Source organism: Brassica rapa, chromosome A04 (genome assembly GCF_000309985.2).
Source record: "Brassica rapa cultivar Chiifu-401-42 chromosome A04, CAAS_Brap_v3.01, whole genome shotgun sequence".
NCBI classification, from domain to species: Eukaryota; Viridiplantae; Streptophyta; class Magnoliopsida; order Brassicales; family Brassicaceae; genus Brassica; species Brassica rapa.
Window position 1 is genome coordinate 10,888,221 of NC_024798.2, and position 16,236 is coordinate 10,904,456.

The following is a 16,236-nucleotide window of genomic DNA, read 5'->3' on the forward strand; positions in this document are numbered from 1 at the left end:
TTGCAAAAAAAAAAATCAGGTTCTAATGGATGCCAAAAAGTCAGGTAGGTATTATTTAAAATAAAAAATAATTACACTTGTATGCATTGTCAAGATTTTTAATCGACTAAATCAAGTATAGTTAAGCATCACGTTTATGAATTATATGACCAAATAAAATAATTTTGACTTGAAACAACAAATGTTTTATCAACTACTTAAAATAACAAAAGGTATACGTGATTTACTGAATTTCACACAGTTTACAAAATTTACCAAAAACTACAGTAACTAAAAGATTAATCCAAATAGCTAATTTTTATGCCCTTTTTCAAAAAAAAAAAAATAGCTTACATAGAAAAATCCAATTGTTTATGTAGTTTATATATGCATTACTTTCTAGATTCTTATATTCATCTTCTTCTTTTTTTTTTTTCTAACTCTTATCCCGCTTAAACAACTATATATTTAACTTTTTTTGTTAATATCTTCATCTGCAAATAATCCTGCAAATCAAATTAACCAATAACATTTATTTAAAAGGATTCACTTGAATGTTAACACTATATAACAGAAAAAGATGATGGAACAGCAAGCCATAGAAGAACAAAATTTTGTAAATAGACAATCCTCTCTTGTCCGCCAACAACAAAGAGAGAAGAGTAAACTGCCTGACTTACATGAAAATAGATGTCACAGTAATATTTATTTACTGCAAATTAAAAGTTTTCTGTGAGAATTTGTATAACCAAATTTTTTTGATGGAACCATAACATAACATGGCATTTGCATTTTTTTTTTTTTTTTTTTTTTTTTTTTTTTTGAACAACTAACATGGCATTTGCATTAAATTACCCTTTTATATTTATCGTAAAATGTTGATCTGTGTAATTAGTTTATAGTATGCCATCACATATACTTTATAATTTTCTTTTGTTTCAAATTTATTTATCTTAAGCTCGTTAAAAATAGATGATTATACATTTTGTTTAATAATATGTTCTTAGAGAAACGGGCGCGTGTGAGATGGTATATCTAGTTCTTTTAATGCGTGTATGTATAAGAATTGGACAAAATATGAGAAAAAGAAAATGGTCCCATGAAAGAGGAAATAGATGCAAAATTTTGGTGGAATTAATATACAAAAAAAAAAGAAATATAGAAAAATAAAGAAACAAAAACAAAAAATAAAACGGAGGACCACTTAAACACATCTCATGAACAGTCACATACCAAATTCCGAAACTATTAGTTTTGATTATGTAAAACCAATTTTTTTGGATAATTCTTATCATGTGATTTTCTGATGATCTGGTCTAATAGTTCTATATAATTTAACAAATGTAGCGTATTTGCTATATATTAAATATAAATGATTATAAAAACATCCTGAGTTAGACAATGGATTTCTAGTTTCTTGGCACGAACATGATGTAAGATATACTACAATTAAGCAAAATACATCAATATTCTGTTTCACAAGTAATATCGAAACTTTTGCTATATTGTTGGTTATAAGTTATAATCAAATTTTCCATTTATAAGAAAACTGATGGTTTATCCATCCAGTGAAATAAATAATCCTTTTGAGTGATTCTATTAATATTGTGTGGTTAAATAACTACAAACACAGTGTTTTGTTTGTTTCTTTATGCATCTTTTAATGTCCTCTTTTACAAATCGGTTTGAAGTTTACTAATCAAAGATTATCCTACTCAAAAAGCTATTCTGATAATTAATTAACTTCTTAACATATATTTTGTTATTTAAAAATCAAATATGGACACTGTAAGGGTTCTTTACTACTAGTTTAGACGGGACTACGTACAGATTGATATTAAAAGTTTTCTATATATCTATTTATTGATATAGTTAATAACTATTGTTAAATCAGAAGAGAGCTGCCACACAGACATATCTGAGAAAAGCCTGAACTCAACTTCCACTTCCGGTTTGATCTCTTGGGATTCGTACTCGTTTATTTATCTACCTCTCCATCCATAAACAAACACGTGTATATATATATATACTATATCTTAATTTGTTTGTTAATTTCTCAAAAAATCAATTTAGTTAACTTTTTAGTGATTGACAAATCAAATTAAAGTAATAGTTATTATGTAGCAGTCCTATAGTTTAGTTATATTTGTAGCGAAGAAATTACACAATTTTTTGAGTAGGAAATAGTCTACTCAAAGTGATATAAACACACACAAACACTGTGTTTATTTGACTTTTGCCGGTGGAAAACGAAACCATTTCATGTAAGTGACAAACTCAAAAACCTTGTAATCCAATTTGTTTCATCTCTAGTACTCCATAAAATCTTTTAGTCAAAAAATAATAGTCTATTCATATGAAAAACATGTAAATATTTTTTACGAGCAAATTCTGCTGTCAAATTATTTATTTTTATTTATTATTTAATCAACAAATAAATTTGTCATACTAACTAATTTTAAGAGCAAATACACAGAGGCATATATTTAATAACATTATTACCATTATTTGTTTTTTTGTTCACCTATCATTATTTGTGTATAGTGAAGGATATCATTGGAAAAAATAGTAGTTAAAATTCACACGTTCACATGACTGGCTAAATATATGTAGAATTATTGTTTTCAAATTATAAAATCACCGTCAATGTTCTAGTATTGTTTGGAAGACGCTAATTAAGCTTCATAATGAAATTTAAAATATATATGTGCAAAATATGTTTCAAAAAGAATATATATATATCTATATTTATATTTAGTTATATATATATATGTATGTGTGCAAAATATTTAATAACAAGGTTGCTTACATAAGCAAACCAAGACCACCAACATTGATATCATTGTTTAGATAACATATTAAAATGGTTTTACATATGTATACTAATATAGACAACCGTGTTACACGTATAGGTTTTAGCAATATATAACACAATACTAACTGATTAAATATAAAAGTTAAATGAGCGCAGAGATATGTCATATGACGGTTTGTAGCTAGTTTGTGCCGGTAAAGGTTCTCTAAATTAAATTACCTTTTTCTCCAATCGTTTGTTTTTTAAACACTGGACCAATGCACGTATACCATGATAATATAACATGTCCCTTATCATCCATCCTGTTTGAATTTTCTTGTAAGTTAGATTTCAAATTATTACGTTCTCTTTTTTTTGGCATCTATTAGGCTCTTAATAATTGAAGGGAGAAAAATAAAGAATAGAGGGAGACACCTGTAGTATTAGACTATATTCATGGTTAGACTAGTAAATACTACGTCAAAAAGAATTATTTTTTATCAAGTCATATTTCAAATATATAAATTTATAGATAAATACACAAAATTAACCACAATTTATGTGTAGTTGGAGAAAATTAATTATACTACATAGATTTGTAAATAGTGAAGATTTTTTTTACCCAACTTGTGGTATAGAAAAAGAAAAAGATTGAACATTGATTGCTAGCTAGAGTCTATGGGAGGGTCATGATCACCTATCTTCTGATCTCTGATGAGATACCATCTGACATTTTATCTTCCTAGGTTTTATTTCTAACTTTTATTTTACCATTTTATAATATTTATTTATTTTGCCTGTAGTACAAATTAATAGACCCATACTAAAAGAAAATTAATATCTTCAAAGTACAAAACAAGAGAGAGGTGAAGCCACACAATATCTTTTTGCCCTCTCTCTCTGTTATATCTCATCTGTTTAATACTTTTATTCGTCTTCTTCTTCTTCCTCTATCGGTCCATCGTCTCCTATAATCTCTTTCTCTGTCTTTCAGTATTGACCAACGAATAGGAAGAAATAATTCATATCTTTATGCCAACTTTTTCTTAGGGTTTTAGAGCTATCTCTGTTGTTTGGGTTATGACACAAACTCTGGTTCTTTGGCTCTTTCTCATGATTTGGGAACTCAGGATATGAAAAAGTTTGCTTTTAGTTTTTTTTATTAATTCTTTTCAACTTTCTTGGAGATGGGTTCATCTAGATCTTGATGAAACCTCTTGTTTGTATCCCGAAAGGTGTTTTCTTTTTTCTTCTCTTCTTTTTGGGTTTTTAATTCTTGAGCGACATGGCAAGTGATCAGTTCCATGGTCATAACCATCACCAACAACATCAGCATCAAATGATTAATCAGATCCATGGGTTTGATGAGAGAAGCAATAATCCAACCGATCATCAACAACATCATTATAATCATCAGATCTTTGGCTCAAACTCCAACATGGGAATGATGATAGACTTTTCTAGGCATCATCAGTCTGGGATCACAAGTGGAATGGATCATCATCACTATCATCACCAGACAAGTGGTGGTACTGTTCAGAATCAGCTTTTAGAAGACTCTTCTTCCTCCATGAGACTATGCCATGTTAATAATAATTTCTCAAGTGAAGTAAATGATGAGAGACCAACACAAAGACCAAGCCAAGGTCTTTCTCTTTCTCTCTCCTCCTCAAATCCTACAAACATCAGTCTCCAATCCTTCGACCTCAGACACCAACAACAAGGGTATTCTGGAAAATCAACGGATCATCAGAATCTCCCACACAGCCAGATGATGATGTTGATGAATAGTCACCACCAAAACAACAGCAGCAATCACCATCAGTTTCAGATTGGGAGTTCCAAGTATTTGAGCGCAGCTCAAGAGCTACTGAGAGAGTTTTGCAGTCTAGGAGTAAAGGAAAGTGATGATGAAGTGATGATGAAGCATAAGAGGAAGCAGAAAGGCAAACAACAAGAAGATTGGGACGCAAGTAACAACAACAATGATCAACACGACAATTCTGCAACAACTTCTTCAAAGAAACATGTTCCACCACTTCACTCTCTTGAGTTCATGGAGCTTCAGAAAAGAAAAGCCAAATTGCTCGCCATGCTTGAAGAGGTATATATTTACTTTACCATCAAAACGATTCATGGGCTTGTTAGAAAATCTATTATTTTTAGTTTGGTTTTATCTTAATTCTAAAAACGTTAAATACTAACCCCCCCCCCCCCCCCCCAAATCTTTTTACATCAAAACGAGTCATGGTCTTGTTAGAAAACTAACATATTTTTATTTGATTTCAACATATTCCTATAAAATGTAAAAAATCAACAAATCTTGTATCAAAAATGGGTTTGTTAAAAAAATATTTGTTTCAGCTTATATATTCATAAAATGTAAAATATTAATACCCACAAATCTTCTATTTTCAATTCTTAATTATGGTCCATATATTTTCTTAAAGATACATATTTCTTTTATATAAAAGATAAAAAGATTCCTTTTTGTCTTCATTCTTTCATGTATTCTCGTCGAAAACAAGTTCGATGTAACACTACGAAAATATTAACCCTTTTAATTCCTTTAAGCATTATTTCCTTTTTATATAGAACTGAAATAAAATTTATTTGTCTTTGCTTTTGATCTTATATGGAGACTCTAGTGGTCCTCATAACAGCAATCAATTCCATCATCATAAGCCATAACGACTTGTTTTTCTTACATGAATGCTCATTCTATGAATTGCATTTATACGGTGTGGTTGAAATATTGTTATTTGGCAGCTTAAAAGAAGATATGGACATTACCGAGAGCAAATGAGACTGGCGACAGCAGCGTTTGAGGCGGCGGTTGGGGTAGGAGCGGCGGAGATGTACACGGCGTTAGCGTCGAGGGCAATGTCTAGGCATTTCCGGTGTTTAAAAGACGGACTTGTGGGACAGATTCAAGCAACGAGTCAAGCTTTAGGAGAAAGAGATGAGGATAATCGTGGGGTCTCAAATGCGGCACGAGGGGAAACCCCACGGCTGAGGTTGCTTGATCAAGCTCTAAGGCAACAGAAATCGTACCGACAAATGAGTCTCGTGGAAGCTCATCCTTGGCGTCCACAACGTGGTTTGCCTGAACGCGCTGTGACGGCGTTAAGAGCTTGGCTCTTTGAGCACTTTCTTCACCCGTAAGTTACTAATCTCATACATACCCTCTTTTTATGCATTATGTACAACTATTACCCAAAACAAAAAAAATGCCAATATTATGACGATATAGGTTTGACTTTAGTAAAGATTTACTATTAATCAAATAGTTACAAGTTAAGTCCCTCTTTTTAATTAACTAATGATTGTGGAATCATAACAGTTTTAAATCAAATCAACATACCCTAGTTTGAAATTTTAAACGAATTGCATATATATTGATAGAATGAATAAATAATGTCTAAAATTCTTACAAACTCAATTTTAAAAAAAAAATATGTATTGATATTAGTATATAGTATTTTTTTTTTGATCAAATATTAGTACATAGTTATAGGCATTTTTACCAGGATATACTGTATGTGAACATCATATAAAAGCTACAAAAGCTACATACATTTTCATAGAGAGATGAGATTGACTTGACAAGCTGAGGATCCAATCTTCCTTAATCTGTTCATTGCATGGTAGCTTTTTTATTTCCCCTTTTTTCTTTGCTTGCATCATTGGTGTGAAAGTGAGTGTACAAACATATACATTCATGTATGCATACATATCTTTTTAGATAATGCATAACTAAATATAAAAAATATTTAACTGGTGGATGAAAGACAGAAATAGAGAAAGGAACAAAGTGGATTCAGAGAGAGAATCAATGTTCTTTACCTAACACTAAGAAAAAAGAGAAACTATGAATAACTCCTTGCTTTTTCTCCCCATGTTTCTATTTTCTTTTTTCTTTTCTTATCCTTGTCCTTTTTATTGATATATTTATTTGATAAATTATATATTATCACATGTATAAGAATTGTCTCCATCAAATTCCCAAACACTGATCAAACCATGAAACATCTTGTTAGTTTTCACCCGAACTACCCATTACCTTTGCTTCAATTTCTTTGCATCATTCTTCAATCATATGTATCCATTTTAACAAACATATATTTTATTTTACTAGACATATCATTTCTCCAAAGTAACATTTTCTTATTTTTCAGATATCCAAGTGATGTTGATAAGCATATATTGGCCCGACAGTCTGGTTTATCAAGAAGTCAGGTAAAATATAACTTCCTAAGCCTTAATATATTCCAAATTTACCTGTTTAGGAATCATACATAAATGGAATTTAATTGAGTTAATTCTACTAATGAGACCACACTGTTAGGTATCGAATTGGTTCATTAATGCAAGAGTTAGGCTATGGAAACCAATGATTGAAGAGATGTATTGCGAGGAAACAAGAGGAGAAGAAGAACAACAAATGGAGATTACAAACCCTATGTTCATGGATACTAAACCGGATCCAAACCAGATAATGCGAGTCGAACCGGAATCTTTATCTTCCGTAGTTACAAAAACCGGCCACAAAGACAACTCCAACCTAGGAACGGCTTCATTTGGGTCAACGTTTGACTTTTCATCATACAGTAACCAAGCTGTCACGTACAGTGGCGAAGGAGGGGCACGTGACGTGTCGTTGACGCTTGGGTTACAAAACGGTGGTGTGAGTTTAGCGTTATCTCCAGTGACGGCTCAAGGGGGGCCACTTTACTACGGTAGAGACCACATGGACGGATCGGTTCAATATACATCGTCGATCTTGGATGATGATCAAGCTCAGAATCTGCCTTACATGAATTTGATGGGAGCTCAATCACTTCACGATATGGTTTGAAGAAAACTGGAATAAATAAGTTAGGAATCGTACACTCTTTTCAACCCGATTCGGTTATGTAACGGTTTAGTTAGATAAAAAGAACAAAATTAGATATTTAAAAATACCGTTATCTACTTGAATTGGATTGGGGGTAGACGAAGATATTATTATATGAGTTTAGTTGGTTCGTCAATATCACTTCTTGGATATTAGAAAATATAATATTCGATTTGAGGGTATTATTCATATCTCAATACTTTTTGTTTGGTATATATAGTGTATGGTCTTCGCGTGATTAATGACAAAACCTAATAGAATAAAGTTGCCGACAAAAACAACAATAAATAAAGAACAAACTCAATATTTGGACCATCTTGGTCGATAACGTTCACGTGTACGCTACGCGTATCAATTGTAAATACACAAGACAAGAATACAAATACAGTATATAGTTTATCAACATGTTCTATAACATTACATGGTCTCACTCTACAGTCTCATAAACACGATATAGCCTAACCGCCCCGCTCCGCACCGCAGTTAACAGTAACAAAAATTTATACATATACCATATATCTATACGTTTTTATAACTGTTAAAACCGCACCGCAGTTAAACCGTTTGTTCCGTACCGCTCAAACCACAGTTATCATTCGGAGCGATAGTCGTTGAGGAAGAAACACAAACTATCTATAGGACACACACACACACATATATATATATATATATATATATATATATATATATATATATATATAGAAAAGTTCAGTTGGTTAGATGTTTGGTTTCAATCTCTTATGGATGAGCATTTTCATGAGTCAGAAGTGTGACAGTAATATATGGACTCTTTTTTGATTCCCAATACACCTTCGGTTGGTAAATTTACAGTATATTAATTTAGATTGGCAATAGTATATATTCATGTTTATGATCATTTTTAATTTTCTTATTTAATTTTGTTGTCATGTTTCATCATTTTTGTAAAATAATCGATTGCTTCCACTGGAGGTGGGAATTTTGTCCAATATCTGAAACCATATCCGAACCCGACCCAAAAAACTCGAACTGAAGTAGCAATATATCTGAACGAATATTAAATTAAAAGAGATTAGATATCCAAACTTGAATGGATATCCGAAGATAACCGAACATATGAATACTTGACCATATATTTCTAGTTTACTTATTTTAATCTTTTTCAAAATATTTATATTGATTCTGCACATAGCTCAAAATCAGATAATATACATATAATTATTGACAAGATCATTTGCTACTCAGTTAAAATACATATCAAGTTCTTGTTTTTTATACTAACAAAAATTGCATCCAAAATTTTAAAATAACAGCTAAATTAGTGTCTTTCTATTTTTAAAGTTTTGTTTTGAAATCTGTTAATAGTTTAATCTATTAAAAATTAAAAAAAAAACAGTTAAGTTAAAATTATATATTTTTAAACAATGAAGAATTTAATTCTTTTTCTTTCAAAATCTAAATATTCGAATCCGACCCGAAATAACTGAACCCAAACTTAAAATATCTGAATCCAGCTTGAATGTAGAAATACTCGAACATGTTCTTTACATCTATACCGAAGTACCTAAAAATCTAAAATATCCGATCTGAACAGGTATCCGAATGCCCACTCCTACCCCTAACTTCCACGGATAGCATGTGTTATATTATCTAGTTGAATATTAAATCACAAGTTTTTTTGTCAACAAATCACAAGTTCAGATTGAGTGATATACTAAACTACAAAACAAATGAAGTGAGATGAGGTAATGAAATATAATTTTGTATATTTAAAAATAAATAAATTACGATGACATAAAAACTTACAAAATTAATCACAAGTGTGCATGACTGTCGAATAATTCCGCAGACAATTTTGGGCCTCAAATCTGTTTCATTAAGGCCCCAATGCCCATTTAAAGCAAGAGACTTGTGATATAGCAGATCCAAAAAGGAAAAAATGTTTTGTATATAAATCAGACCTACTCTTGGGCCCTGTTAAAATGCAGTATTATGAATTTTATAAAAATTAATGTATCTTCTATCATATTTGTTTAATTTCGGAGTACCGAATAACAAAGATTTGATAAAAATTAATATATCTTCTATCATATTTGTTTAATTTTAAACTATTAAAATAAATTAAACAACCATATTAACTATATAATAAAAATTTAGATTTTTTTGTATATGTTATATTTTGAATTTTTAAAAATGAATAAAAATTACTAAATTTGTTAAAACTACGTTCAAATTTTGTGATCCATAGTTTAAAAATTTTGGTATGACAAGATAAAAATGATTACATAATCATATAAGTAAAAAGTCTAATTTATTTAATTATTAAGATTTAAAGATATATATATCATTTTAAATTAAACTATATACCATATAAAATACATAAATATTTTAATTTTGAAATTTAATTTGAACAAGTTCTTTTGATAAAAGCTTTGAACAAACATTAACAACTTAATTATTATGACTATTAATCCCATAATACAAAAATTGTTATCAGTAATTTATTTTTTTTGCTATAAAATATATAAATGATAAAAAAACAGTTGAGTAGAGAACATCATTTCATAGACATTAATATTATAAATACACTATATACGTTCATATTGTTTAAATTTAACTATATATCCTATCAAATAGAAAAACAATTGTCTGGATTAATAAAATTTATATGTCGGCATCAATTTAATTATATAGTGATAATTACTGATTTTTAATTATTCAATATATATTTATTTTTCATAATATGTAAAAAACATATAATACCTAAAATAATGTATTTTTGTTGTACTCGTGTGGCAGAGCTTTCACTTGTCTTTCGTGTTCTGTTTCTTGAGAGTTAATTTGCTTCTCTTCTAACTCTTGAGAGTTAAAGCACCTGCAATTTCAATAGAGAATTGTTCATAACCAGAACCAAACTTAGTTTCTACTAAAAATTCATAAAACATAGAAAATGACTAACCATAAGATAAACTTGAACCTTGAATGTCTTACATTTATGCTCATATTGATGACATCTCAAACATAAATGTTGTTTTCTAGGTCGTTTTTAGTGGTTTCTCCAATGCTTCCCTGAAAGTATGTACCATCCATGACAAGTACCTTTCTAATGTAAGGAAATCCAATTATACTAGCACCAAATGCAAGGAACAAATACTTGATTCTGTCAATCTCATCAACTTCTTTCCATCTCATCAACTTCCAAACATGTGTAAGTTCCAATATTTGCTCTTTTTATATGATATGGATATGTGGGCAACTATGAGTATCCACTCTATGCACAACCTCTAACAATATTTCTAGCGCATAAAACTATTCGGTGAGACTTCTAATTATCCATCTGGTTACAAAATGTTTAACTTAACATAATTTGTTGGTTAGAAAGATTTTAGTTTAATTCAATTGAAATTATCAGTATTTTCAAAAATTTCAAAATTTAATGATTAAATCCTATTTTCAATAACCAGTTCGGTTAAGTGGAATTTAATTAATTTATGGCTAAAGCATTATTAAATATGTCGTCAAAGTAAAGCAAAATCTATCAAAATTGAATTAAATATGTGTTCAAAGGACAAACAAATCTATCAAATCCATATTATATATGTCAAAATTAAGTAAATTTGTGCTCAAAAGGATAATAAGTTAGTTCAAACCCTAAGAAATCTGTCAAAATTAAGTAAATATGTGGTCCAAGGATAATAAATCAGTTGAAACCCAAATAAATCTGTCAAAATAGGTAAATTATGGTCAAAAGAAAAATAAATCTGTCGAATCCTATATAAATCTGTTATATATAAGTAAATATGTGGTCAAAGAAACTAAATCTAATTAAATCTGTGAATATTTAATAGATTTGTTATCAAACACGACAGATTTTATTTTTATAAATATGTAGAAATCTAATTAAGTCTATCAAATTTAAAATAAATTTATTGCCAAAGAAAAGTAAAAATACGTTTTTGGCTACATAAAACCTGGATAAAATAAATCTGTGAATAATGATATTTTTGTAATTATTATTTTTGATAACAAAAGACTTAGAGGTAAAAGAGGTAATTATTATATACTCTATATAAAGAGTATTATGGTACCCAATGCCATCTTAGCCGAAAATACAGAATCATATAGAACTATATCCCATCAATAGAGAACTAAAGTCACATAGGATTTGCTTACACAAAGGAGAGTTATGGACATATAGAACCATATCGCTTACACCGATGAGAGTTATCCAATCTTCCCAAACAAGCTCTCCATGCTCACTCCAAACCAGTTCTCCTGTCAACATCTCAAAAACCGTACATCCAAAGGCCCAAACATCTGCACCATAGTCTAGAATCTTGTCCCTTGTAAGCTCTGGCGACATAAACTGTGTCGTACCTCTCCTATAACCCCATCCATCACCGTATTCACTCGACCCTTTCTCCATTGTTTTCCCAAAACCAGAGATCTTCGCTAAAAACCCATAAGGCCCTCTCAATCATGTAACCTCTTCTGCGAGTAAAAAGTTCTTTGGTTTTATGTCGCAGTGGGTGATATTCACCTGAGACCAATCAAGATGTCGAGAGCGAATCTCTTCACATCTTCTTCCGGTAACCCGATACCTTTGTGGCGTTTGATTTTCTTAGCGAAGCATTGACCGCGACAGTACTCGAGGATCATGTTGTATAACATCTTCTTACTCTTCTTGTCGAGTGTGATCTTTTTGCCATAGTAGGATACAACATATGGGTTATTCTCGAGACAGTTTAAGAATCTCTTCTTGTTCTCAAGTTGTGAAGCTTGTGAGAAAGCGGTCGTTTTGATTACCATCTCTTCAGAAAGAGACTCTTCTTCTCCCTTGGTCGTTCTCACAGATAATTCTCATCGGTGTAAACACCTTTTTTTTCTAGAAAAATTGCTACAAATACCACATTCATAGTATCACTTTTCATGTTTACACTAATCACTTTTAGCCTCACTTTTAATGAAGGATAAAAGACATTTATACTCCTAGGGATAACTAATCTAGAATTAGGGTTTACAGTTGAGGGGTGGGGTAGAGTTTTTGGAATATGAAATTTAAGATTCTAATAAATATATAAATAAATACTTAAAAAATATTAAAAATAGTTTCAAACATGATTTTCGATTTTCAAAAAAAAATAAAAATATCGCAAAAAAAATTCAAAAAGAAAAATTTATAAAAAAAAATCGAATTTGAAAAAGTATAATTCAAAAACATAATTTTTTTATTTATTTAAATAATGATTTATTATATATATAAATAATAAGGATTTAAAAAAGTCTTTTGCCACTTAACGAAGAAGATATTTTTGAAAATATTCATTTATTGGTGATAAAAATGTAAAGTGGTACCATAAAAATGATAAACATAAAATTTTCCCAAAACAAAACTATTTTAAATCTAATATATATATATCTAATGGTATGTACCTAATATATTTTCTCTACATCTAAATTTATATTTAACTACCTAAATAATTGAAGGTCTTTTGATAAATATTATATTCTCATCAGATAAATTTTGTAGTTTTTACCCTGAGCTATATAATAGAGAAAATTTAAACTCACAACAAATCACATTTTGATAATTATTTAACTAAAATTTCAAAATACTCCAGCAATTTTAAATAGGTATCATCCACTAATCTGTATAATTGAATCAGAGCAAAATTAAAGTTCATAAACATGAAAATTTATTACATAACTTCAACCACTTCACCTTCCTTGCAAACTGCAACACTGATCTCTAAAGTATTATTCTTCTTTGATTTCACCCTGCAACAATTTCTTCTCGGAGACTGCACCCCAAAAACAAAATTTGAAACATATGGAGTTGAACTACGTAACCAGACTTTAACTCGGTGACGAAAAAAACAGATGTTGACTTACTCTGTCCCAAAGGTGAGGGTCCGGTTTCTTGTAAACAATGACCGTTCTAAGATCACCGGGATTAGCCATCTTCCATCGACACTCGGGTTGAGCCACACGGTGACTTTCGTAATGGCTCACCGTCATATTTGTCATGGGATGAACTCCCGTCGTTGTCATATAGAACACAAACGGTTTCTGGCACGGATGACGACTCACAGGTCGTGTATTAAAAGCGTACGCCGTGTAATCCGCCCGCCGATACCTGCCAAGAAAAACAAACAATGTTTAAAATGTTGATATCTAGATTTATGGTTTGACTAATGTAACGAGTTTATGTAAAGCCGAGGCTACTATGCCACCACGTACAATATATTCTAATGCATTAACAATTATATATGATGTAGATTACCAATTTAAGAAGGTTCTTGAAGGCATTTCCATCTCTCTAGCAGAAAAGACTCCGCGAAAGATCTGAACCGCGTATCCCCAAGAGACTGAAACAGTCCACTTACGGCGTTTGTCGTAGCATATCGACTGTTGCATAAGTCCCGCAGAGTCTAGCATAGCCGGCATTTGTAAACGCTTCAAGGCGTCTACACGAGTCATGTTTGGAAATATCGGTTCGACCACGTCAAGATGGTGAAGTGTAACCAGTGGAGCCACCGGGTGCGCCGCTAGTAGACCGAATAGATTGCCATACACATCGTACTGAAAAACACAAACAATTAAAGACATAATAATCGAACGGTTTCAATATTGAAGACTAGTTATGGGTAGGTCACCGACGGCTGGTTATGTGTAATCAGTGCACTACATAGCTAACAAATCAATGAAAGTGTCACGTGAGATTCACGCGCCATTAAATGCGTGACAGCTCTTTAAAGAAACTGCCCGACACAGTGACGACGTGTACCTTACTCCGGCAACAATAACGTACGGACAAATTTGGGTCCAGTGACGTGGCTCTGGGATCGTAATTAAATTTTAAAAAATCAATGAGTTTATCTACATATGTAAACCAATAATTTAATTTTATGGAAAAATCCAAAGACATTTTCATTTTTAAAATATTGACCGCTTAAAGTTCATCAACTAGAAGACATTCATCACACACTTTACGCTTCCTATTAAATGCTGATGATCAGTATAGTAGATCGTTGTAGCTGAAGTTTAAACTACCTGCTCATTATCTTCTCTTAATCTTATTGCTACTACTATATAGTTCTCTAGTACCTGTAATTATCTAAGCAAAGTTCGGTCTTATTATACAAATTTTCTAATTTTAACGTATACTTCAAATATTAAATAACTTGCGCTTGTTTGTGTAAGTTTATAATTTATGATATAAATTATTTAAAATAATCTTCATAATTTAGACGTACTTCGGAGTTAAATAATTAACTGCTGTTTAACTAACAACTTAGCTAGATTCATAATAATCTGTCAAAAATATTTCATACTAAAAGGAATTAAAGAGAGTAATTACGAACCTGGTGAAAACCGAGTTCTTTAGTGAGTGGAACACCGAGTTCAGCCATGCAAGCCTGCATCCGATCATCTGAACCGTACAACGCAGGATACCTCTTTATGCAACGATCCTGCATTTTGCTCAGCGCCACCGCCAACGGATAACTCACGGCGAATCCTCCGCCGCCGTAAGCCATTCCGTAAGAGAAGTAAATGTTCTGAAGATGACTCTCCGATAAGCTCCCGATGTAATACATCTGATTGTGATCGTACTTCCTCAGAACTCTGATGAGATTCTCGGCGACGAAGACTGTATCGTCGTCTCCCATCACGAACCACCTCACGTCCTTGAGTCCTAGTTTGAGCGTCTCCGTCACGATCCGCGAGATTCGAATCGCCGATCTGTGCCCCTGCTTGTTTTTATAAGGGAACTTCGAAGTGTCGGCGGAGATTTTAACAGGCGGGAGGTTGTTGGTTTCGTTTTCTTGGTCGAGTCTCTTAACCGGTTTCTCTAACCAGACGTAACCACGCATTTGATTCGGTTTGTACCAGAGCTTGATGTACTCTTTCCTCTGTTTCCATAGCCTCGCCGACGCGGCGATTCCGAAAACTACGTGGCGGAGGTCCGTTTCCGGCGGCGGAGGAGGTGGAGGTGGTGAGGAGCTGTGAGATTTGATCACGGCGGTTTGATTTGACTGGAGGAGAATGAACGGCTGAGATGAGTTTACAATGTCGTTCAAGCGACGAACGACGGCGGAGAAAGGCTCCACGTGACAGGCACGTGAGCTGGAGATGAGCTTAAGAGTGTAGACGACGTAAGTTGCTGAGACGAGGAGGAGCAAGACCATGAGTTTGGATCCGGGTCGGGTCGCTGAACCGGAACCGGGTAAAATCCGATCCAACATTAGCCTCTCTGATAAATCTTTCCTGTTATTTGACTTCATCTCAATCAAAATCGTTACTTTGAGACCGGAAATTTGGGAAGATGAATGATTTATTTTTCATTCGAGAGACATTTAGTTTTAGTGGGTTTAAGGAGAAAGTGAGCTTGAAAAGAAGAACATGCAGTGGCTCTCTCTCTCAGTTCTGAGCTGGTAAAAGAAAACAAAGAGTCTTATCTTGAAACAGACGCATTTACTTGGTTTTGATTTTTATATGTTTAAAAATATTTTTACTTAGATCGTGAAAAGTATTTTGTTTTGATATCATAAAGGGATAGATAATAATTAACGGTTAATTCTTACTA

The 16,236-nt window shown here is 31.9% G+C and overlaps 3 protein-coding genes across 3 annotated transcripts; 1 reads left to right on the plus strand and 2 right to left on the minus strand.

Moving 5' to 3' along the window:
• The first annotated feature begins 3,611 nt into the window (after positions 1 to 3,611).
• LOC103864082 (homeobox protein BEL1 homolog) lies at positions 3,612 to 7,882 on the plus strand. Its single transcript, XM_009141843.3, has 4 exons — positions 3,612 to 4,877; positions 5,543 to 5,934; positions 6,952 to 7,012; positions 7,122 to 7,882. Exons 1-4 carry the CDS (start codon positions 4,059 to 4,061, stop codon positions 7,629 to 7,631), a joined length of 1,782 nt encoding a protein of 593 aa, XP_009140091.1. The 5' UTR covers positions 3,612 to 4,058; the 3' UTR covers positions 7,632 to 7,882.
• Positions 7,883 to 11,766: 3,884 nt separating this feature from the next.
• On the minus strand, positions 11,767 to 12,458 carry LOC103864197 (mitogen-activated protein kinase kinase kinase 18). The gene is made up of 2 exons (XM_009141955.1): positions 12,197 to 12,458; positions 11,767 to 12,101 (listed from the first exon to the last, which is right to left on the minus strand). Exons 1-2 carry the CDS (start codon positions 12,456 to 12,458, stop codon positions 11,767 to 11,769), a joined length of 597 nt encoding a protein of 198 aa, XP_009140203.1.
• Positions 12,459 to 13,209: 751 nt separating this feature from the next.
• LOC103864083 lies at positions 13,210 to 16,119 on the minus strand. The gene is made up of 4 exons (XM_009141844.3): positions 15,014 to 16,119; positions 13,933 to 14,231; positions 13,542 to 13,785; positions 13,210 to 13,450 (listed from the first exon to the last, which is right to left on the minus strand). Exons 1-4 carry the CDS (start codon positions 15,932 to 15,934, stop codon positions 13,349 to 13,351), a joined length of 1,566 nt encoding a protein of 521 aa, XP_009140092.1. The 5' UTR covers positions 15,935 to 16,119; the 3' UTR covers positions 13,210 to 13,348.
• Positions 16,120 to 16,236: the final 117 nt, after the last annotated feature.